At 36.9% G+C, this 23,229-nt stretch overlaps 1 protein-coding gene across 1 annotated transcript in view; it reads right to left on the minus strand.

Moving 5' to 3' along the window:
- Positions 1-78: 78 nt before the first annotated feature.
- The window catches only part of NUP98 (Nuclear pore complex protein Nup98-Nup96), a gene marked incomplete at both ends in the record, with an annotated part of 44,342 nt that continues 21,191 nt past the window's right edge, over positions 79-23,229 (minus strand). Inside the window, 12 exons of the mRNA XM_051219018.1 lie at positions 79-331; positions 2,903-3,143; positions 3,588-3,933; positions 4,730-4,839; positions 5,404-5,737; positions 12,793-13,108; positions 13,874-14,388; positions 17,425-17,687; positions 18,467-18,683; positions 19,349-19,438; positions 21,311-21,539; positions 21,640-21,914. Coding sequence (XP_051069496.1) covers positions 79-331; positions 2,903-3,143; positions 3,588-3,933; positions 4,730-4,839; positions 5,404-5,737; positions 12,793-13,108; positions 13,874-14,388; positions 17,425-17,687; positions 18,467-18,683; positions 19,349-19,438; positions 21,311-21,539; positions 21,640-21,914 — 3,189 coding nt within the window. The remainder of the gene's footprint in view (positions 332-2,902; positions 3,144-3,587; positions 3,934-4,729; positions 4,840-5,403; positions 5,738-12,792; positions 13,109-13,873; positions 14,389-17,424; positions 17,688-18,466; positions 18,684-19,348; positions 19,439-21,310; positions 21,540-21,639; positions 21,915-23,229) is intronic.

A 23,229-nucleotide genomic window follows, 5' to 3' on the forward strand; every position in this document is an offset into this window, starting at 1 on the left:
AGTTAGAATGTAAAGACGTAAAAAACGCATTGTTTTAAAAAACAGTTACAACCTGGAGATGGTCAGTTCACAACCTGCTTACACAACCCCTAAAGACAACTTAATTTCTGCAACTGCACGAAGTTCCTTCAATCGATAGTCCGCTGGCAAGCCTAATTTAGTCATACAAACAAGTTGATGCTCTAGATAATTTAACGTGCCTTGTTCCTGATTTTTAATCATTTCATTTGTCGACAAATTTTGCTCGTCGTTCATGTTTTCCAAACAGCTAGCTGCAAGAAAGGCAGAAGTTAAATGTATACAAACGGCAGCCATTTCTGTGCGTACAACTCTGAAATAATAAAAAAATGTAAATATTTAAAACCACAGGTCCCATCCACTAAACAAGAGGAACTGAACAGTCATATCATATTCCTTACCGAAAAGGAAAAGAATTTTAGCACTTAGTGCTTGTCAGATATGAAAGTCAATAGTCAATTAAGATTTCAATAATCACTTAATAAAAATGAACGTGGCTAAGCGTTTAAAATAAGTAGATAATGTTTATTAAATAAATGAACTATAGGAGGAAGATATTTACTCAACGCACGAGTCGCTTCAAGTGGTTAATAACATGTAGTAATAATGTATTGATTCGTTGTTGCGGGAAGAGTAACTTCTTATGGTATCACGTGTTTCATCAACCACAAGTTATTGTGAGTCGGAATATACTCGCAGTAATTGTTTACCTGCTTCCTTGATTTTCCTTGCAATAGTATAAAAGTATCGAATTGAGACATTAGTAGGCTTTTAATTCGCTACAATTGATCGATTGATAAATACGGGTAAAAAACAAATCAATTTTGTTCCTTATTGACTACACCAGATAATCAAAGCAAAACGGAATGACATCCAGTTAAGTACAGATAGGCATCTCTTCGACGTGACTTGATATGATTAACCCCCAGGTCAAGTGGGACTACATATAAAATCATGCTATTGACGCAGAACCATGAAACTATTCAGAGTTTTTCGAATTGGATAAAAAAAAATTAAAGTGCCAACATGAAAATGCGCAAATAATTGCAGAGAAGTGGTGATGTCTCTCCGCAGATCTAAACACTAATCACAACATACTTTACTACAGTGACAGATCATAGCCTTGCGCTTATATGACAGGAATACGAAAATTTTCAGATCTAGTCATCGCTTAAACAAGAAACTCTAAGTACTACGGCGTGCCTCAGAAGATAGTCAATATCATACGGAATTCCTATGATGGATTAAACTGCAAAATCGTGCATGGAGGACAATTGACAAACTCGTTCGAGAAAAAGACCGGTGTCAGGCAAGGTTGCTTACTCTCACCCTTCCTCTTTCTCCCGGTGATCGACTGGATCATGAAGACGTCAACATCTGAAGGGAAACGCGGGATACAATGGATACCTAGGATGCAGCTGGACGATCTAGATCTCGCAGATGATCTGGCCCTCCTATCACAATCGCAACAACAAATGCAGGAGAAAACGACCAGTGTAGCAGCAGCCTCAGCAGCAGTAGGTCTCAATATACACAAAGGGAAAAGCAAGATTCTCCGATACAACACACCATGCACCAATCCAGTCACAATTGACGGAGAAGATTTGGAAGATGTGAAAACTTCTACATATTTGGGCAGCATCATTGATGAATGCGGTGGATCTGATGCAGATGTGAAGGCGCGGATCGGTAAAGCAAGAGCAGCATATTTACAACCGAAGAACATCTGGAACTCAAAACAACTGTCAACCAACACCAAGGTCAGGATTTACAATACAAATGTCAAGACAGTTCTACTGTATGGGACGGAAACCTGGAGAACTACGAAAGCCATCATCCAGAAGATACAAGTAAATCTACCTGAAGACGTTTGTGGCAGTATCCCCCTATAACTAAGCACTTATTTGACATCTGTGCTGCTCAGGACAGACATTGAACTTTTTAAACTGACTAATTGAGTCATAACAAAAATAACAGTAACAAGCAATCTCAACAAAGTTACACTGTGTGAAACCATCATTATAATAATCAAATAACTAACCAGAATAGAAAAAATTAAACCAATAAAACTGCCTTCCGGGTTGAAGGCCCTTCTTTCAGAAGAACTATGACGCCTCATGATGAAAGCTAATATCCTTCGGAGGACACGGAGCTGATAGCCCTCCTAACAACCAGAGCAAGAATTAACATAGGTACATGGAATGTTCCAAGTATTAATCTCCTGATTTCTTGTCTCCTTTTTTCCTCTTTCCAAATTTATTTCACTAGATTATACTCCTTGAATAACATCTTCAAAACCTAATCTTTCCGATTACTGCTTATACCCTTACTACCTCTACGGGATTTGAATCGACAACTGCATTTCTGTGCTAATATGGTATGACAATTCGAACTGATGTACATACGTACGAAGTTCTACGTTGTTACTGACTGACTGAGATCACCACTTGGTTGTGGCCAAGATGAAACTGAAGCTAGCAAAGTAATGGACAACTGGAGAAACAGCATTACAAAGGTTCAATACAACATTCGTTCGATATACTGACAAACCCAACGAATTCAAGATTGCTCTCAACAACAGGTGGAAGCATTACAAGGTTTACTGAAAGAGGAAACTACTATGGAGGAAAATTAGAAAATGATAAAAGGAGCATTAACTTCGACATGACAGAAGGTTCTGAGACGCTAGAAGCATCGTCATAATGAAGGGTAACAGGTGTAAGTAAGTAAGCAACTTGCTACAGCTCCCGGTAGTATTTTTTCTTGCCGGAATTTTTAAAATTATTTGGTTACTCAAAATTGTACTGTAAAAACAAACGAACAATCAAATAACAGCTTAATAACATCCCTAGTTATTGTTTAATTTATTTAAATGACAACTCACTTTTCAATAAATGAATTGATCTTCATTAAATTAATCTCTTCTGTTACACTGGGGACTTTTGACTTTAATTTCGTTAGAATCGATGCTAAATTATCTAGTTTAGTTAAATCAGTATCTTCTTTCAATTTTTTCTTGCTAGGACTATACGATACACTATCTAGTAGTGATGATTCTTTGCAAAAATTTGTAAGTTCATCTACTAGGCAAAGTAATTCACCGAAAGATCGATAAACACCAACGCCTTCGAAAAAAGAGCATAAAATTGTCATGTATGCAATAATTAAGTATTTTTCATTGTAAAGATGGTTACAGGTAAAAAAACTACAGATATTTCTATTCAACGTGTTAATTTATCAAAACTGAACCAACTTTACAATCTGCGCTATTCTTTTTTACAAACAATATACATGAAGATGTAAAATGTTACTAAAAGTTATATCTAAAGACGCAGATAGTCATGTTTAGACATTATATATCTTGATGGTATGAACGTTTGGAAACAGATCGATTTTAATGAGAAATACTTTTTTAAAACTATTTCCCTTCTACTAACTTTGTCAGTATATCGTACAAACAGTTTCCTAATAAATTTAGTCAGAAAAACAAGTACGATAGTATGATTACGGCGCATAAAATAACTGAAGTTATTACATAACAATTAGCGAATAAATATTCAACTACTTACCTGAATGAAAATCACTTGGTAAACAATTTTCTGCTAAGGAATTATAGGGCTCAAGCAAGCGAGCAATACGATGACCTAGTGCAGAGTATACTGATTCGAATCTTAGCTGAAAAGCTGAGTAAGGTGAAATATTCGTATGTAAAATAAGCTCCGGTAGTATATACTTTGATAAAACTTCATCTGCAGCTTGAATACGTCCAGCAGCAAACCAATGACTTGCTTCAAGCATTGCAAATATACAAAACTGGCTACGATCTTCCGTAGAGTTTAAAGTACGTTGTTGTGAAACAGTATTGAAACCTGTTTTACGCAGGTAGGCTTTTAAGCGATGTCTTGCTAATATAGCCTGAAACGAAATATTTATGGTTGAAAATATATCTAATTTCTGATGAATAATACTACTATTAATAGGTTTCAATGTTGAAATGCATATACTCAGAATGTATTTAAAATTTACTTATGAAAGGTGGAAATCAAGCGTATATTTCATACAGAAAACAATCACCAATTAGAGATATTTGTTTCGGTTTCTACAAAAATATTTAATATTCCAGGTTTTTCATGGTGGTCTAGCTTCAATTGACTCATGATTTCAACCAGTGAAAAATATTCAAGTCAAGTTTGTAATAAAGCTGTGACCTGCTAATAAGATTTTTATTCGTTATTATACAACCACTGTAACATATGACTGTTGAAAATTGCTAACCTTAAAAGACTACAGGAGTTTATGTACACAGCCTAATACAACTGTATGTATATACATCCTGATAAAAGTGGATCTGAATGATAAAAAGATTTCTACTTGAATGTTGGATATGTTTACTATCTCTACACAACCTTTCTCAATTAAGGTATACATATCAATTACCATTAATTAAGTAATATAACCTCACTGTTTTGTGTCCTTAAAAAGTAATTTTTAGCTTATAGCTGTTAGCCTAATTTAACATAATTTCTTTATGGAAGTTTTGGGATTATGATGCAAGGAGCAAATTAAAACAACCGAGGCAGTTGTTTTCGTCGATTTTAACAATTCTTTAATTGGGATCAATTCGCATAGATGAATATCAATCGCATACAGCATGAATTTTATATATATATATATATATATATATATATAATATTTTAAACATCAAATCTACCTTTGCTTCGTGAATCCAATGAACGGGAACGCCCAAACGATTAACCACAAACGATTCAGGTTTAGTTAACGATGGTGTAGGTAGTAAAGAGATTTTATGTGACATGAAGTCTATATCCGACAAACAAGACGAAGAATTTTTATTGGAATTATTCAAAAGGCCTGAAGGCAAAACTAACGATACATGTCGACCGATGAGACATTTTACAGATGCTTCTCGAGTTTTCTCACAATCTATATGAAGCAGTACAAAAACTGACCATTCCCATAGACCTGCAGCTTCTAACTGTGTGGCGAATTCATTGCAAACACGAGTAGATATTTCAGAAAAGTCTTCATAGAAATCATCGTAAAAATGATGATATCCATAGGATACAAGAAAACGCCATAAATGCCACGACATAGCCCAATCCAGAAGATTGTCACGATCTAAAACACAAGATGATGAAGAACGTCGACTAAAGGAACAAGGATCCAATGTTTTTTGTAAAGAATGAAACTGTTTTCGACACAATTGTAGAAGATGATAAGCTGTGTCTCGAGGCCAATCTCGAAATTTGATTTCACGATTAGGACCTATGAATAATCCCACCAATAACAATAAGACATATTTAATAATTAGAAATAGAAGGACCAATTTACAATGCATCTGTGTGAAATTAGAGGTGAACATACCTTCCGTCTCTTCATTAATAGGATAGTCCTTGACTGACGAAACAGCAAGATTTGGATTGATAAGTTTGTCAACTGTTGGTGGACTTGGACGTGGTACTCCTTGTTTTGTATTAGGCTTTTGATCAGAATGCCAAGTGTCACTGTACACAGATAAAATCTCACCTAAATTTGCCTGGTAATCACATATATACCATATATGTGCACCGAATGCTTGAATCCAATCAAGTTCAGCAAGTACAGAAATATTTGAAGAATTTGAAGGATGTGGGAACTCTGTAATTCCAGCTAATAAACAATACACTCGAAGCATATTAATGGGGATATGCTGATCAAACTAAAAATAAATGAAATAAATAAATATATATATGGAAATTTGTGATGAATATTAACTAAATATTTCGAAGAATATTAGAAAAAACTACTTGTTAAGTTTTTATAAACATTTTCTATGAAAAAATATACCACTTTCAAACAGCAATCTGTACAAATCTCGATGATGAAAAAGTCTTCCTATACAAAGTAGAAGCTAATGGAAATTAAAAAGCTATCAGAATGTGAACAAAAGTCATTATAATCACGACCATACCCTTTTTTGGAAGAATAGTTAGAAAGACAATTTGATTAAAACGATAGGCAAATTACGTTTATTTATTTGAACACATAAATATTGGTACAATGTAGCACTGAATACATATGCGCCACACAAGTCACTTGATTTCTGTGGGTTATGATACTGCCCATGTGCCCAAACAGAAGCAGGCGGTCTTCTTAGGGGGCCACACCAGGAGCCTTCAACCTAAAGGTCTGATTCACAAAATAGTGGAGCAACGTAAGGAGATGCATTCCTATGGTAGTCAGTGACCAACAATTGGCTCATACCCCATTTGTTCCTTTAGGATTTTGAAACCCACGTGCACCATTGGTTTAGAATCACGGTTTTCCAACTCCTGTAGGTGAACCCTCTGTATCCACCAACCCGGTTAAAACGCCGGACATTCGTTATTCATCCTCTCAATTTAGTAAACAAGAGTAATGCCGCGAGAAGTTACTGAGTAGGACTTCCCTGGCAGTGGTTGTAGGCACGTGGCTATATGAGAGCTGACTCTCCTCACTTTCGACCGTACCAGGGCATTTGGCGGTCAAACAGGGATACATTCTAATAGTGATTGTTATGCCCTCGTACTTAGTGCTATGCCTACACCCACCTGTCCACGAAAATCAATCATCTGGTCGCCAGATAAACGGCGCTCCGTTCTGACAGATTGTGGTCACGAAAATAACCACACTAGGATCCTGTATGTGTGTTTCGGAAACATCAATGGTACGAGTTTCTAGGGTTTAGGCGAGGGATGCCTGTTGGGTGATTTGACATTGGGTGAGTATGTTGAAGGCTCCAATGTGTAGCTTGGAGCGAGGTTTCAGTAGACCTGGGACAATGTTTCGCGAACTTAAATCGCTCGCCGTGGTGACACTTGAGGAGGAAGTCAAAAGAGGAAATTAAGAGTTGAAAGCCGACCTAAGAGGAATAATAGGAGTCGAAGAGGGAGATTGATTGTGAATACTGTAATCTTGAGTGCTATTAGAGGTGGTCAGAGTGACCTCAGTGTCAAATAGAAAACTGCATGAAGCCAGTCACACATGATCTTTTTGTGAGTAGTTTCCGTGTTAGCTCCGTGGTTGTTGAGACCTTACTGCTGGAGACGGATATCCGTGGGATAAGGCGAAGTGTGCATTTTCAGGGTCGACCTTTTCTAACCCCACCCCTCTGTGTGGGAAGGTAGCATCGCTGTTATACCGGTTGTCTGAAAGAAAAACACCTTACTGCTGTCACACCTCTGTACAGTCAGCAGTACGACTTCGCCCTCAGACCATGGATTTGGTGCTTTTAGTCTTACCGCTCTTCAACCGACCTGTCTGCTCGACCAGCAACGGTCGGGGCTAGTCATTAGTGAGTACAAGATTATTATAATTATAGCGTTTAGTGAAATTCGATTGGTGAATTGAACTACGAATATTCTACAAAACACTATGCTGATTTTCCATTTATCTTGAAATTATTATTTCATGATTTTAAAGCATAAAATTAAGACTTTAAAGAATTTATAGTAATATAAACCACAATAAGTACGACAATGCCCCCCAAAAAATAAACCTTCTTTAAACAATGTAGAATTTTAGTAATAATCAAGATAAAAGACTTTGTAAGAGTAATGAAATTAATAAATGGATAATCACTTAACACAACAGTAAGTCAATTTTCGCCACTGCAAACCATTTTGAGATAAAAACGAAAAAAAGGGTTATGAGGAATTTAGAATCCCATAATTTGGGAAGGAAAAAACGGATGCAACTGCGCCATTGTAAACGATTTTGAGCCACTTCATTCAAAATCCCTAACCATTGGTTACGGTAATCACGTGGACTCCGACCAGTTAGTCTACACCGATTAACATGGTCAAGTTCATTCGTCAGTGGCTTCATCGACTGATGGCATATTTTGGTTTGGCCTGTCATAGTTTTATCCCAGTCTATTGTTACACCGTCCAGGTAGGCGGTGGTTGGGCATACGCAGCACATGTCCTAACTAACACAGTTGATGAAGATTTGCTACCTCATCTATCGACTTTCCATCCTTAACTAGTACTCTATTCCTAACCTAGACATTTCTTACCCAGTGCTCCCAAAACACACAAGCAATGTTTCGTAGACATCCATGATAGAATATCGGTAACCTACGAATATTCTCTACTCTTAACAACCAGGTTCCGCATCCATAAGCAGAACAGAACGAACTGTTGCACAGTAAACTCGTCCTTTGTTGGTAGACGGATATTTCACCAACACCACTAGTGACGCAAGTCGGCAAAAGCCAACCGAACCTTCTGAATTCCGGTGCAGATTTCGTCAGACACTGGACAGTCAGAAATGATGCGATTCCCAAAATAAGTAGCATGGTCAATTCATTCAACTACTTCACTCCGTATCATTAATTATTCAGGCGATGACGCCAACCAGTCATGAAATAGCATTCTACATTTGGAGGAAAAGAACTGCATCCCAAATATGTTTGCATTGCAACCGTGACGAATACCACTTGAAGTAACCAAGTCCGACAACATTTCGGCATAAGCTCTGACTCGACCAGTAGTGTTCGAGTAGAGAACCTGTACAAGGTTAATGTACTTCTTCGGCACGCCTTTCAGTGACGGACATTGCCAGAGGAATTTACGATCAACAAAGTCTAACGTTGCCTTAAGGTCAAGAAATACAACAGTAGTCAGCCGTCGAAAAGTATGTCAGTGTTCCAGAACCGGATGAAGAGTGAATATTTACTCCATACATCCACCTTCAGGTTTGAAACCAGCCTCTTTTTCTCGAGTGTGCTCTTCACGAGCTCCAGTCAGATGTCGAAGTATGATTGAGGCTAATATTTTAGACATTATATTAGTTAAACTGATTCCTCTGTGATTGATTGTCAAAAGAGGAGTTTTGTCCTTTCTTATAGATTGGGACGATCAGCGATCGAGATGAGTCAGATCAGATCACTTTTAGTGCCGGATTCTAGCTAAATTCTCAGTTGATCTGACTGCTCAAACTGGACCACCATCCTTAAAAATCTCAGGGGTTAGTCCGTCAAACCCTGTTGCCCTTCCTAGCCTTAGATTACTTATAACTTTTTCAACCTTACTAAAAGTTAGAGGATTCATATCAATTTGCTATTCAGGTTGCTTGGGTAACCGAAGGCCAGTTGAAATGTTCCCTAAAGTGTAATGTTTTCAAAATAAGTAACAGAGAAATATAACATCAATCTTATTGTTTTGAAGATGCAATCGATATCAAATATTTCCAGCCTGAACTATGGGTACAGAAGGAAAATATGATTGGCCTTTCACTACCACTTACTTACGCCTGTTACTCCCAATGGAGCATAGGCCGCTGACCAGCATTCTCCAACCCACTCTATCCTGGGCCTTCTTTTCTAGTTCCATCCAATTCTTGTTCATTTTTCTCATGTCTATCTCCATTTCCCGGCGTAATGTGTTCTTTGGTCTTCCTCTTTTCCTTTGACCTTCAGGATTCCATGTGAGAGCTTGTCTTGTGACACAGTTGGGTGCTTTCCTCAATGTGTGTCCTATCCACTTCCAGCGCTTCTTCTTGATTTCTTCCTCCACTGGGATCTGGTTTGTTCTCTCCCACAGTACGTTGTTGCTAATAGTGTCCGGCCAATGGATCTGAAGTATTTTGCGTAGACAATTGTTAATAAACACCTGTATTTTCTGGATGATGGCTTTTGTAGTTCTCCAGGTTTCTGCCCCATACAGTAGAACTGTCTTGACATTTGTATTGAAAATCCTGACCTTGGTGTTGGTTGACAGTTGCTTTGAGTTCCAGATGTTCCTCAGTTGTAAATATGCTGCTCTTGCTTTGCCGATCCGCGCCTTCACATCTGCATCATATCCACCCTGTTCATCAATGATGCTGCCCAAATACGTAAAGGTTTTTACATCTTCCAAATCTTCTCCGTCAATTTTGATTGGATTGGTGCATTCTGTGTTGTATCGGAGAATCCTGCTTTTCCCTTTGTGTATATTGAGACCTATTGCTGCTGAGACTGCTGCCACACTGTTCGTCTTCTCCTGCATCTGTTGTTGCGTTTGGGATAGAAGGGCCAGATCGTCTGCGAAGTCTAGATCATCCAACTGCATCTTAGATGTCCATTGTATCCCGCGCTTTCCTTCGGACGTTGACGTTTTCATGATCCAGTCGATCACCAGGAGAAAGAGAAAGGGTGAGAGTAAGCAACCTTGCCTAACACCGGTCTTCACTTTGAACGACTTTGTCAACTGTCCTCCATGCACGATTTTGCAGTGTAATCCATCATATGAGTTCTGTATGATATTGACTATCTTCTGAGGCACGCCGTAGTGTCGAAGAAGTTTCCATAGTGTTGTTCTGTCCACGCTATCAAATGCCTTTTCGTAGTCAATGAAGTTGATGTAGAGTGATGAATTCCATTCAATTGATTGTTCCACAATGATCCGTAGAGTTGCGATTTGGTCTGTACACGATCTATCCTTACGGAATCCTGCCTGTTGGTCCCGAAGTTGGGCGTCTACGCAGTCCTTCATCCTGTTTAACAATACCCTGTTGAAGACTTTTCCCGGTATTGAGAGAAGAGTGATGCCCCTGTAGTTATCACACTTGCTGAGATCGCCTTTCTTCGGTATTTTGATCAGTAGTCCTTCTTTCCAGTCTGTTGGTACTTGTTCCTCATCCCAAATCTTATTGAAGAGAATGTGGAGTATCCGTGCAGTTACCGCTACGTCTGCTTTTAGTGCCTCTGCTGGGATGTTGTCCGGTCCTGCTGCTTTGCCACTCTTGATTTGTCTGATGGCCATGCTGATTTCTTCAATTGTTGGTGGGACAACATTGATTGGGAGGTCCGTCGGTGCTGCTTCGATGTTGGGTGGGTTCAGTGGAGCTGGTCGATTCAAGAGTTCTTTGAAGTGTTCTACCCACCTGTTTTGTTGCTCTTCAATGTTGGTGATTACCTCACCTTCCTTGCTTTTCACTGGTCGTTCTGGTTTGTGGCGATTTCCAGAGAGTTTCTTTGTCGTGTCATACAGTTGTCTCATGTTTCCTTCTCTTGCAGCCTTTTCCGCCGTCGTTGCTAAATCTTCCACATATTTACGTTTGTCGGTTCTGATGCTCCTCTTCACTTGTTTGTTTATTTCCGTGTATTCAGCTTGTGCCTTGGCTTTTTCTGCTCTTGTTAGGCTGGTATTGATCGCTGCCTTCTTGTTCCTCCTTTCTTGAATCTTATCCAGTGTACCAACAGTGATCCATTCCTTGTGGTGGTGCTTCTTGTGACCCAGGACCTCATGACATGTTGAAGTGATTGCCTCTTTGATCCCCTTCCAGTTGCTCTCCACAGTAGTTCCTTCTCCATTGAGTAGATCATGAAAGGCCTGGAACTTATTGCTGAGGACTATCTTGAATTTGTTGAGTTTGTTAGTATCCTGGAGAAAGGCCGTATTGAACTTTTGTGATACTGTCTGCCCCGTTGTCCAGTGTTTCTTGAGTTTCACTTTCATCTTGGCGACCAGTAAGTGATGATCTGATGCTATATCAACTCCTCTCTTGGTTCTCACGTCCTCTATAGTCCTCCTGAACGTTTTGTTGATGCAAATATGGTCGATTTGGTTTTGTGTAGAGTGATCCGGTAAAGTCCATGTGGTTTTGTGTATGCGTTTATGTGGGAATATGGTGCCGCCTATGACCAGCTTATTGAAGGCACATAGGTTTGCAAATCTCTCACCATTTTCGTTTCTTTCTCCCAGTCCGTGTCGTCCCATGATGTCTTCATATCCAGTGTTGTCCGTTCCAACCTTGGCGTTGAAATCTCCCATCAGAATGGTCAGGTCCTTTGTTGGTCACTTCTCGACTATTGACTGCAGCCTATTGTAGAATTGATCTTTAGCGTCTTCATTGTAGTCGTTGGTAGGCGCATAGCATTGGATGATGTTCATTGAAATGCCCTCTTTCTTTTTTTTAAACGAGGCTTTGATGATCCTTGGTCCATGAGATTCCCATCCTATAAGTGCATTTTGCGCTTGTTTGGACAGCATCAATGCAACTCCTTGTGTATGTGGTGCATTTTCTTCTTCATGGCCGGAGTATAACAGGAGCTCTCCTGTAGTTAGTCGTTGTTGTCCAACTTGTGTCCAATGTGTTTCACTGATCCCAAGTACCTCTAGGTTGTATCTTCTCATTTCTGCAGCAATCTGGAAGGCTCTTCCGGTGTCCCACATTGTACGAACATTCCATGTACCTAAATAAATGGTCGCTCTGGTTGTCAGAAGGGGCATCGGCCTCGTAACTTCCGAAGGGATTCGGCTTTCATCATGAGGCGTCATAATTCTTCTAAATGAAGATCTTCTGACTCCCAGGGCAGAGTTTAAAAGGTTTGAATAATTTTTTTCTGGTTAGCGTTTTTTTAGCGAGTTAGTTTTCTACGGGATGCGGACGCTAACCCCATGCCCAACCCTCCTCCCTTATCCGGGCTTGGGACCGGCAGTAGCCCCCGGAGGGACTCCAGGCGGAGTTTTTTCACTACCACAGTGACTGTATATATATGAAATAACACTTTTTAGATTTTCCGTCTTTTGATATTTATCTCTCGAACGTCATCTTATGTTCAAATATTTATTTATGTTATTTCTTGTTATTTTGTGTGATTACCCGACCACTAATATATTTCATTACCTTTAAACTCTTTTGTCTTGATTAAGATTACTAGTAACTATAAGACCTACTCTGCATTACTACTACTTTCGAACATATAATTGTAGAATATATAGTTCGTTACTTTTAAAGTGAACAACTAACTTTTATCTCATGCCATTTATTCAACTGATGTTGTAAACCACGTCGAACGACTGGATCACCGGCAGTTAACTGTGCTAATAACGAAGCTAAAGCTGGCATGTTGGATACAATGGCCAGACGACACGCAGCACCCGATTCACCTGATACCAAACAAGCAAATATTCCTTGTGCTAAAATATCACTGTCATAATTGTTGGAATTGAGTTTAGATATGGAAAACGCTTCAAACGAATCAGATGCAGTTTCATTCAGACCACTTGCTTCTATTAAACGCAAAGATTCCAATTTGGATTTCAACCAGGGAAATGATTGTGTTCTAATTATTCGTAAAAAAAAGTATAAACAACAAAATAACAGGATAGAAATAAACATATGATGTAAACATTAAGGATGGAAAATAAAGATTAAGAAGTGGATATTATTACTATTTATCAAAACAACTATTGAAAAAAATAAGTAAAAGAAAATCCATATTTACTTATGATTACGATGTAACCGATGTAATAAAAATACGTCTACTTGTAACCTTTTCACACACAAATTATTTAACATCGATATATTCGTATATGTATTATTATTATTAGCTTTATTCAATATTATATTTTTGGTACAATATAGAATTCTCAGCGAAAAGTATTTTAACAAGTTTCCGTTTCTTTCTTCTTGGTCGGTCATGGCGATAAATATTGAGTGATCGCCAGTTAGATGTTAGCAGTTCAGTAAATGAACATCTGAATAATGTACATTCTTTTCGTTGTATATTGCCATCAACCACATTGTCTCTTATTGAGCTTTTTGTAACTTTGACAATGAAAGGTTGTACACTTTTCAGAAATGCACCAGGATAGCTTATGCGATTAATAGACATAATGATATATTAAAACAAACAAAAATAGATAACTTGTTAAAATGTCTAGATGGCAGGAAACAGGTAGCCCAGATGCTCAAGTAGGCCGCATAATATGAGAAGTTCAATAACCAAAAGATTTTAGTGAACACATGTTATTAATATTAATGAAAAGATTAAATTATGAAATAAACATTATCTGAAAAGTACGCGACAAAATAAGAACAAGCAAACCTAATCCATTCTGAAACAGCTTGCTTCCTGGCTAAAGAACGCATACCAGAAATTTCACGAAACATACTGATAGGATAATTCACCAAATTATAATTGCGATAAACTTCATTACTAATGCATTCACCATTATTCCAAAGTTGACTAGTGTCAGTTAAAATAGGAAAATCAGAATTGATTAATTTAGTATTGAAGATTTTATCAGTGGAGCTGTCAGTTTCAGCCATTGCTTCAGCGACAGCTTCTTGTGGATGACGTCCCCAAAGTGCTTGACAAAGACTGAATATTCGTTTAAAACCAGTTAGTCGAGCACTGAGTTTTTCATTTTCAACAGATTCATGAAAATTCACATTGATATTATTTAAAGGATCACAATTCAATATACGTGTATAAGACTCTAAAGCTGTTAAACCAATAATGGGACGCCATAAAGGACAATGATTACATGGTGGTTGTAATGAATTACTACCAGTTTGTATAACTCGCATAGATGTAGTCAAAGCTGAATTAAGCATATCCTAGAATAATTTTAAAAAAAAACATTATTGTTACGATTAACATATGAACGACACAACTGATTAACAAGATACCAGGATGGTTACTCCATAAACATTAATGATGAAAAAAATTGACCTCATTAAATTTTTTTAAAACAGTTGTATGAATAATTTTTATCATACCATTATAAATGTAACACAGAATGAAATTTATTCTTGTGATGTTTCAGACTCAAAATATGTAATGAATAATTAAAGTACAAACCAATTACATAACACTTGTCTGATTTTATGATTTAAATAAAAACTAAGACATTTGTAAAATCAAGTGTACAGTATATTTGATTATAATTTATATTTAGAAGATGATGGTTATTGAATAGAGATTGAATGGAGAGTGTATCACAACAACAAAAATTTAGCTAGAATTTATGGTAAGACGAATGAGAATAGTGACATGAAATGCAGACATTGGACGGCATCCGATAGCGTTAATGTCTAACTTCAACCAAAGCACGAAATTGCACCACTGTCCACCATTGTCTTCGGTGAGTTACTATTTCACAATAGACCAAGTTGAAATCTACAGGTAACTGCTTTTCACTAGAAATCCAGGAAATACTTCTTGAAGGCAGTCAAGAGGTTTAAATCGATCCCAAAACTAAATTCAGCAAAACAAATTTGATCACTATAGGTTATTTAGCTAAAGATTTAATGAACGGCACTCTGCATTAAACAATTGAAAACAACTATAAGAAATTACTTATTTGTAGTATTCAGAAAGCAGTATTTCGGACAGCTGCATATCTAAAGTTAAATATTGAACTTTTTCTAATTCATCTGTTTATCTTTATTTCATATATTCGAACACAGTAAAATTCGAACAAAGAGATATACTTACTTACACCTGTTACTCCTCGAGGAGAAACAGACGTCGCAAACAGCATTCGCCATTCAACTCTGTCCTAGGCAGTATATTCCAGTTGCTATTCATCCTTTTGATGTCTGCATTCAATTCTCGGAACAATGTATTCTTCGACATTCCTCTTTACCACTTTCCCTTCAGAATTTCAAGTTGGCGCTTGCCTCGTAACTCAATTTGATGACTTCCGCAATGTACGTCCTAACTGTTTTGACGTTCACATTGAAGATTCTGACTTTGATATTGGTTGACAGTTGTTTTGAGTTCCATATGTTTTTCAACCGTAGGAATGCGACCCTTGCTTTGCCAATCCTCGCCTTTACGCCTGGATCAAACCCTCCTTGTTCATCGTTGATGCTGTTAAAGTTTTCACCTCTTCCAGAGTTTCTCCACCAAGTGTGATTGCATGGATGTTCTTCGTGTTGTATTCGAGGATCCTACATTTTCCTTGTGTATGTTGATGCCTACTGATGCAGAGACTGCTGTCACCTGCATTTGTTAGTGTGTATGGGATAAAAGATCTAGGTGGTCCGCGAAGTCCAAATCGTCTGGTTGGATCCGACCTGTCCATTTTATTCCGTGCTTCCTGTCAGATGTGGAGGTCTTCATAATCCAGTCAACCACCAGAAGAAAGAGAAAGGGAGAGAGTAAGCAGCCTTGTTTATCTCCAGTCCTCATCTGGAATGTGTCAGTTAGCTGTCCTCCGTGCATCTTTTTGCAGTGTAGTCTGTCGTATGAATGCCAGATGTTGTTGGCGATCTTCTTAGGTATACCATAGTGTCGAGGAAGTTTCCACAAGCTTCTCCTATCCACATTGTTAAACGCCTTCTCATAGTCAAGGAAGTTTATGTATAGTGACGAGTTCCATTTGACTGATTGTTCAACGATGATCCATAGTGTCGCAATTCGGTCGATGCACTACAGATCCTTACGAGAACTGCCAATTTGCATCTCTCTATTTCCGTAACCATTCGATTGGTCCTCCCGGTCTCTCAAATAGTCCGGACATTCCATGTACCTATGTTAATTGTTGCTCTGGTTGTTAAGAGGGGTATCGGCCTCGTGACTTCCGAAGGATATCAGCTTTCACTATGAGGCATCATAGTTCTTCTGAAAGAAGGTCCTTCAACCCGGAGGGCAGAGTTTTAATGGTGTATTTTTCTTTATTCTGGTTAGTGCTTTTTGCAAGGTTGTTTTCTATGGATGGGGTTGTCGACCCCACGCCATACCCTCCTCCTTTACCCTTGCTTGGCGCCGGCAGTAGCTCTAGAAGAGCTACGGGCGAAGGCAGTGAAATATGAATACACCACGATGAAAATGAAATCGTGAAGTCACAGGTTTAATCTCCGCTTCCAATACTTCAGTTTAGGCAACTTTATAGTATTAGTAGAACTTATATTTAGAATGTGGCTCATCGATTATTATTTGGTAAATAAAGTGATGATGATTAAAAATTCGGCAACGTGTTCGGACTCATTGGTGACAATTCAGTGGGTGTTACTATCTTGAAACACCAACTTCGATGATTTGAACCAGGATTATGAATACAATCTCATATCGCGCATTAAATGACACTTGGTGGAAAAAACGGTGGTAGTCATATTATGATATGGCATAGGGTTATAAAAGAAATTTGTACAGAACTAACTTCTGTCGATTCATCGCGACTCCTTGGTTGGAGTCCCAAACTTTACGCAACTTTACACGATATGGCCTACAATAAAGGTGACCTTGTTTTTTACATTTTCTGCGTAAGGGATGAACTTTCTTAACTGGGACGAGTTCTTAGTTGTACTTATAACAGGACTCTCCTACTGTGTACTTTTCTTGCTCACTACTTTCTTTATCTCTTAGATTGCACTCTCTCGCTTTTATTTCTTCACACTGCTATCTCTCTATTTTATAGTGCATAAATTTTTAGTGCCCAGTTGTACCAGATTTTATGTCAATCTGCTACAATCGATTTAAACATGGTATCAATATGCACTGGCTCAATTTCATAAATTTTAAGTTTATTAAATAAATAAAGGTGACACATTCAAAATATTGTATTCACTAATTAAAAGGAAAATTACCAAAAACGGGATGAACAATACCAGTTAACGTGAAAAACCAAATGTTTCATTAATTCTAACCTCATCGAATAATTCGATCGGTGATGGTAATGTGAAGAATGTAATGGAATTGGTTAGATCAAAATTCACCTCATCATTGTACTGATTACCACGCGGTGATGGACAAACTAGTACCATAGAATGGAATTCAGGAAACCGTGAATAACTGAAAGATGGCCGCATACCATGACCATGCCAAAGACCAGCATCCATTATCCAATGTGAAACATGATTTAACAATGTCATATTATCATGATTTGTGCCAGGTTTCAGTGACACTGTATCTACAAATAATAATAATAATAATAATAATAATAATAATAATAATAATAATAATAATACAGTCGAAATTAATGGGAATAATTAGACCGAACTAATACTAGGACGAAACGGCCGTCTAGTCCTTCTGGGTTTTCTATAGTGGTCTAGGTTCGATTGACTCATGAATTCAACCATTAAATTACTATAATATCCACAAAACCCCTCTTTGGATTAAATGTGTCAATAATGAATGTTATCGATGAGACTGATCGGTAATAGGATATTAAAGAAATGTAGCAAATAAGAAATAAATAACGTGAGATTACTCTAATCTTTTAAAAACAGCATCTAGAAAACTAGATTTATTTTTCCTAACATAGGCATGTGATAGGGAGTGCCAATTAGAAGTAGTAAAAAGTCAAGCCATGACAACCAGAAGTGACCTAAAGGTCAAGTGCATTTCATTCGGTAGTCCAACACATTCACGCTCATACTTGTGTTCTCGTGCAAGTGGCCATTTGGAGGAGGAGGTTAGCGCGTAGTACACCGTACGCCACAACAGCAAGCAGACTATGTTCTCTGTAAAATTTTCCTTTTCTAATTATATATATAGCTTCGAGGTTTTTACGTACCGTTATCATATGGATTGCTGTGATGATCGAGACCTAAAACTCCACAATCAATAGAGATCAACGATGAAATGAGCTCACTCAACTAACACAAAAGGTTCAAGTTATAGAAAAAAATCTGAACTGTAAAACTGCATGCATTGTATGAGTAAACACTAAATGTATACACTTACCACATATTTTTGTTATATTTTCATACGGGTACAAATTCATTAAGAAGTTGTTACCATTAATCACATCCAAATTGTTTTTCATCTCCATAATTGACAACTGTAGACTTTGTGGTAGATCATTTCGTTGATCTAATTTATCATCCTCGTACAATGCAATACCATCGTAAATGGGACACGATGGTAAGGTGCGGAATATTTGGGGGATGTAAAAATCACTCTATGAAGTATCAAAAATAAAACAGAAACAAAATATTAGCGTGAAAGAATAACAACAAAAATAGGTTAGCTTATTACCAAGTACAGTTCTACGCACTTGACATTGAGCCACAACGTTTGTGTTGGAGAAAATTATACTCCACCCGGTTACCCAGACAAGAATGGGGATTTCAAATTTCCAATCTATATGTTGAAATCGAAGTACTCAAAATATTCATGTAACGCTCCCGTGTAAAAAGCAACTAAAACTTTTCCAGAACTACAGAATCGTTGTAAACAAATCAATTCACGAATCGACTAATTTTTGGGGAAAAAAATGGTTTGTTACAAATAGTGAATCGGAATACGAAATTACCGAAAACTATTAATTGTGTTGAGGAAACTAAAATTACTATCAATGAACTAAATTTATAGCTAAGGACTAAAATAAACTTTTTAATAAGTGATTTAATCAGACCATTATTCATTAAAAATAAAGTTTATCAATACAAATTAGAGTACTTGACAAATTTACAACTATGTAATACCCTCTTATGAGATTTAAGTTTTTGACTACAGTGAGAAAGGATACTGCGTTTACAATTGAACACAAAAAATTAATGAAACTAACAATTTTGCAGTCTAATTCAGCAGTATATAGTAATCATATAACTTCCAATAACTTACTTGCTGATCGAATTGAGGATCAATAACCTTCATACTCTTTAATTGGAAATCCTTGAGTGTTCCTTGGTCTGAATCAAAAGCTCCAATTTTCTAATAGCAATAAATGAAGAAGAGTAGAAGACCCTTCGATTTATAAGAATCACACATATAACTTAAGATTGAGTTATTTTATTTTTTTAATCTTGCATTTCTTATTTTTCTTTAATCTTGGTCGCAGTCTGATATGCTTTTTTATTGGTTTTTTATTCTACTAATATGCGATGCTGGTCATCATACGAATAGATTAGAAAAATGGTATTGACGATCAAACCATGAGGTTACTTATCACTAGTTGGAGTGACATCGAAGACTAAAGGCAATGTAATTCGGATACAAAAATTACCATAAGCCGTGATTAGACATATTTGAGTTCCAACATTATTTCGCTTTTTATTGTAAGGAAATATTTGGAATTGGTCAACAGGAAACTATGGGACAAAGTCCCGTGCTATTTGGCATTCATCAACAAGGTACATCTGTAGTTTTGAGGGAACTGATTATTTATTATTTATTTGAACACATAAATATTTGTACAAAGGAACACCAAATACATATGCGCCACACAAGTCACTTGATTTGTGTGTAGGCTATCATACTGCCCGGATGCCCAAACAAAAGTAGGGAGGGAACTGATACTCCCTGGAGTCACAATTAGAGACGCTACTAGCGAGATATTCGAGGCGCCACTGACCTTCTGTAGGACTGGGGTCGAGCTTGATCAGTAAGATCCAACCAACACTAAGAAGAACTTGATATATATAACAATGGTCACTACTCAGTGATTAATCAATTGTAAATAATTTCAATTCTTTCTTTTAAGCTACATGCAGTGACTCCTTTGCTTTTTACCAAGTTAATTTTGTTTCACTTTGCTGATGTGAAGTTTGGTAAGTGGATTTGATACAACAGTGTGCCTTGTGTGTGTGTGAATGGCCTCGGTTAAGAGGAACCAACATTATGTTACAAGCTGTGGTAAGGTGAAACAGTCAGCAATGTAAACAGAACACGAATGTGACTATCCAGATATATGATATCATGTCTAAATATTAATTTTATTACCTCACATGCACAAACTATGCATTATAATTTTTAAGTAAATCCCCAACACAGGAAGTTTATTCAGTACTGTTAATTTATTAAGTGTGACTTTGAAAGCCTTGATTTACTATGACATGTAGTTACTTAATAACTAAACAATGCGTACTAATAAATTTTATCACTATAGATACTCTCACCCTAAAGTAAATCAGACAAGCAAAACAATTTAAAATATAACAATGCATTCTCACTAAACCCTAGATTTATTAAGCCATGAAAACTAATGGATGGGAATGGAACCACTGTATTTCGTTCCTGGATTTAGTGCGTATGTTAATGTATAGCGAATCCGTTAACACTCAGTGAAATCGACACTAACACCGAACTGGTTACATTGCGATAGGTAGTTGACAAAAGTTCGTGTATTCACTGTTTATTCCGAATGTTTGTTGGTTCTATTTGTGACAAATTACATTAACAGATAGACAGAAAATCGACGAAATGAACGGACTTAAAACCTGGTCAGTCAGCTACAACGCAGGACCAGGCACATATATGCATCGGTCCAAGCTGCCATACCTCATTAGCACAACAAGATGAACACCAACTTCATAGTATTTACTTCAATGGTAGTAATATATAAAATAAAGATTGTGTATAAGGATATAACACGAGTAGAAAGAATTAGAAAGGTATAAAGTAATTTTAATCTCACTTAAAACTACTAACAAATGAAGTGAATATAGTCAAGGGAAAACAAACCGGGTTTCCTGTCGACTACTACAGACCACCTAATAAGATATTATAAAAAATAGTGATTTACGAGGATAAGGAATTAACCGAGTAATAAATACGTACATAGTATGAAAATTCATTAATATTTACCTCATTTCTATGAATGATATTGAATGCATCATCATTGATTGATTGGTCACTATCGAATAGACATTTTGCTTTGAAATCAGCGGCTTTCGAAACATTTTGTGATTTGTTCAGTGAGTCTGAATCACAATTTTTATCTTCAGCTTCACCATCTGAATCATCTAACCGATACTTGGAAAAGTGTTTGACCTCAAAAACCCAAGAACCAGATTCTGGTCGATATTCAATGAATCTAAATCCGTTAGAATAATATAATATGATGAAATAGTTAGTAAAATGAGAAACTAAAGTGTAGATTACAATTAAACATTTATCGCATAACTCAAGAATACCTGGCATCCATTCTTCTAGTAGCCTTCTCCAGACGTTCTTCAAAATGCATTAAAGCTAGTCGTTCAGGCGATTTGATCGGTTCTCTTGTAGATTTATCTGTAGGCCAAATAGACTCCAAACAAACTTCGGCTCGTTTATTCAAACTAGTACCAACAGGAGGTTTCTTTTCATCATCCGGATAAACAACAACTTCACGTCGACGAATATGAACAATATTATCCAAATTAAGTCCATAAACATCAGTAAACCCCGGAAATAGTATATGTCCATAAAGCTGAATTTTAAGAGTACATACAAGAACAAGTAAAACATCGATATAACAGTATGATGGCTTTTAAAAAAGACAATGCGAATAGTAATACAAAGTCAAATGTTAAAGTGGAGATGTGGCTTAGTAATTAAGGCATTCGACTGTTAACCACTAAGTCATAAGTTTGACTACCACTACACCGAGTTCGGTTCGGGAAACTGAATAGTACTATTAGTCCTCACACATAAAGCGTGAGTGAAAATCCACTACACATATCTGTACTCAGTAATCAAGTCACATCGCCATCAAAAATTTTAAAAAAACGGACTGATTAAAATGAACAATCTCAGACAAAATGGCATGGGTTCAAGTTGCTATACAATACAGAAAACAAGACAAAAATACGAATATACTGAAACGAATTATAAAGACATGGTTCTCGAATAGAAAATTACTAAGAATTAAGAAAATGTGACTACAAATGTAAAATGATGCTTAATTTTCGACATGTCATCTAGGATTAAACAGCTGCTAGCCTAATAAAATGTCACCGTGTATTGGTTTGACCACTTATAACTTTTTCCAAAACTGGTATTATCAACCAACAAAATATATCAGGGTGAATGTTTACTTCATTAATACAACAAACAAATGGACCAGTACACCTTGTATGTATAAGATTTTGCATCTCTATATTATTTAACTGGTGGTACTATTGTAGATTGTGCTACGTAGACGGAAAGATATAAGTTGTATGTATCAAGATGTGGAAGTAGGATCCTTACTGAAAGAAGAGGAATATGAGGAGAAGAGGAAGAAAAACAGAAGTCGGAGTTGCAACAAGAATGGAAGAACGATTAAGTTTGTAAGAGACATTTCGAGGAAGATGTGCAAGTGGTGTATTCAACGTATAGTTTCCATATTTAAAAAATGCGGTGTGTGATTTTGCATAATACAATAAATTAATTTATCCCACCCAAGTACTCGTTTATTACACTATCATAGAGGCAAACAAATTTGAGAAGATACCTATAATGCATCTACTTATTAAAGCCCAAAAATTTAATGTATCAGTTTAAATCACTGCAAAAATTTATAGTGACATGCTAGTCAAAGTAAGCCGTGATCGGGCAGAGTGAGGAGGTAGACATATTTGTCTACACTGAAACCACACTAAACATGTTCATAAGTTCAAGTTGGCATACCACATGTGCACAACGAGATGAAATTATTAGGACAAATGGCAGTTGTATAAATATAAAAAGTACCAATGTTAGTAGAAAAATATTAGAGATGGACAATATAATACGATACAGAATTCTTTGAATAAAAAGGTACA

Source organism: Schistosoma haematobium, chromosome 3 (genome assembly GCF_000699445.3).
Source record: "Schistosoma haematobium chromosome 3, whole genome shotgun sequence".
Taxonomy (NCBI): domain Eukaryota; kingdom Metazoa; phylum Platyhelminthes; class Trematoda; order Strigeidida; family Schistosomatidae; genus Schistosoma; species Schistosoma haematobium.